This window comes from Trichosurus vulpecula, chromosome 2 (assembly GCF_011100635.1).
Source record: "Trichosurus vulpecula isolate mTriVul1 chromosome 2, mTriVul1.pri, whole genome shotgun sequence".
Lineage (NCBI taxonomy): Eukaryota > Metazoa > Chordata > Mammalia > Diprotodontia > Phalangeridae > Trichosurus > Trichosurus vulpecula.
The window spans coordinates 285,250,576-285,253,007 of NC_050574.1; the positions used below are offsets into that span (position 1 = coordinate 285,250,576).

The 2,432-nt window shown below is 41.1% G+C and overlaps 1 protein-coding gene across 1 annotated transcript; it reads right to left on the bottom strand.

The window, feature by feature from the left end:
• Positions 1-770: 770 nt before the first annotated feature.
• Positions 771-1,898, bottom strand: LOC118835543 (cathepsin Z-like). Its single transcript, XM_036742737.1, has one exon. The coding sequence runs from the start codon at positions 1,891-1,893 to the stop codon at positions 973-975; it is 921 nt and encodes a 306-aa protein (XP_036598632.1). The 5' UTR covers positions 1,894-1,898; the 3' UTR covers positions 771-972.
• Positions 1,899-2,432: the final 534 nt, after the last annotated feature.

The window sequence follows — 2,432 nt, forward strand, 5'->3', positions numbered from 1 at the left end:
CCAGAAAATTTTTAGCATTCATTTTTACGAGATTTTGAGTTCCAAATTTTTCTCCCTCCTTCCCTCCCCATGTTCTGAAAATAATAGGCAGTTTGATATAGTTTATACAAGTGCTATCATGTAAAATTATTTCCATATTACTCAGAGTTGTGAAAGAAGAAACAGAACAAAAGAAAAAAAATACAAGAAAGAACAAAGTAAGTGAAAAAAAGTTCCGATCTGCATTCAGATTTCATCAGTTCTTTTATCTGGATATGGATAGCATTTTCATTCATGAGTCCTTTGTACTTATCTTGGATCATTGTGCTACTGAGAAGAGTTGATCATCACACAATGTTGCTGATATTATGTGCAATGTTTTCCTGGTTCTGCTCATTTTACTTTGCATTAGTTCATACAATTTTTTCCAGGTTTTTCTGAGATCTGTCTATTTTTCATTTCTTATTGCATAATAGTATTCTATTACATTCATATATCACAGCTTGTTCAGCCATTCCCCAATTGATGGGAATCCTCTCAATTTCCAATATTTTACCACCATGAAAAGGGCTCCTATAAATATTTTTGCACATGTATGTCCTTTTCCCTTTTTATGATCTCTTTGGAATACAGAGCTAGTAGTGGCATTGCTAGATGAAAGGGTATGCACAATTTGGTTGCCCTTTAGGCATAGTTCCCAAATTGCTCTTCAGAATGGTTGGATCAGTTCACAACTTTACCAACAGTGCATTGATGTTCTAATTTTCTCACGTTCTCTCCAACATTTATCATTTTTTTTTAAATTTCCCACATTCCTAAAGTAGTTTATTATAACAAATAACCCTGCATAGATTTTGGTAAACCATTCCATTGTAGATCAGTTTTCTGAGGACAAGACAAAAACAGTACATTTCACTAATACTTAAGGGTGTGATCCATCCGGTTGCAGTGTGAGGTAAACAATTAGAAGCAACTAGTCGTATTTAATAAAACTTAAACTATGGGATCCCCAAATGAACAGGACTCTTCAACAGCAAGATTGTATTTACTGCCTTGTCCATCTTTAAATGTGCTGGTTACTATCCTCATCCAGCCTTTTTCACCCCAGGGTTCACCCCATGAATTCCGGACAATCCAGTATTCTGTTCCATCATTGTCAACACCCCACCCAGCCACAGAAATGATATGGTTTATTATGGCTCTAGGATTGTATTCAAAATAGACCCCACCAGTATAGTTATCCATGCCTTCTGTTGCCATTATGCCACAACTGATAGGACCATTTGCATATATTTCTGCCATCATCTTTTCTCTCCCAGAAAGGGTACCATAGTCCCCAACTTTCCAGAGGGTATAGTTCTTGATGAAATAGCAATGTTGGAATTCATTGCATGTGCCACATTCGTTAAATTTGTCACATTCCTGGTCTTTGGCCTGGTAGTTGTTGCAGGTCTCATCGGGAATGCCATGCTTGTTAGCATATTCCCACACAGGCAGATCATTCCCCCCTTCGCAGGACCCAGCATCGCCACAATCGATCACATGTTGCACCGACAGGAGTGCAGATGGCCAGGCTCCCTTCCTCTTAATGTTGATTCGATCTGCCAGGGCGCTTGTGCTGCCATGGGCCCAGCAGGAGCCGCAGTACTGGGGGATGTGCTGGTTCCGGGTGATGCTGACATAGTTGACCCCGTTCACGTTGCGCCAGTCCCAGGCTTTGGGCAGCTCAGAGGGAGACAAGTACTCGTGGGGCCTGGGGTAGATCCTGCGCCCCTGGGGCCGGTCCCCCCGCAGCTGTCGGTAGCAGGTCTGGCCCTCCCGGTAGTAGATGCCCGCGGAGCTCGGGCTCCAGCTGTCCCAGAGCACCAGCAGAAGCAGCGGCAGCGGCAGCAGCAGCCCCCGGAGCGGAGCCATCCCGCGTTTCCCCTGAGCTCCCGGTCCTTGCTTCTCCCTATCATTTTTTTAACATGTTAGCCAATATGATAGGTGTGAGATGGCATCTCAGAGTTGTTTTAATGTGCATTTCTCTAATCAAAAGGTATTTAGAGCACTTCTTCATATGCCTATAGATAGCTTTGATTCCTTCATCTGAAAACTGCCTGTTCATATCTTTTGACCATTTATGAGTTTGGGAATGGCTTGTATTCTTATAATTTTGACTCAGTTCTCTACATATTTGAGAAATGAGGCTTTATCAGAGACACTTACTGTAAAGATTGTTTCTCAGCTTTCTGCTTTCCTTCTAATCTTGATTGCATGGGTTTTCTTTGTACAAAAGCTTTTTAATTTAATATAATCAAAATTATCTATTTTGCATTTTGTAATGCCCTCTATCTCTTGTTTGGTCATGAATTCTTCCCCTCTCCATAGATCTTACAGGTAAACTATTCTTTGTTCTTTTCCTTTCTGTTGACATTCAGTTTTTTCCAAAGGTCTGTCATATCTAACTTTTC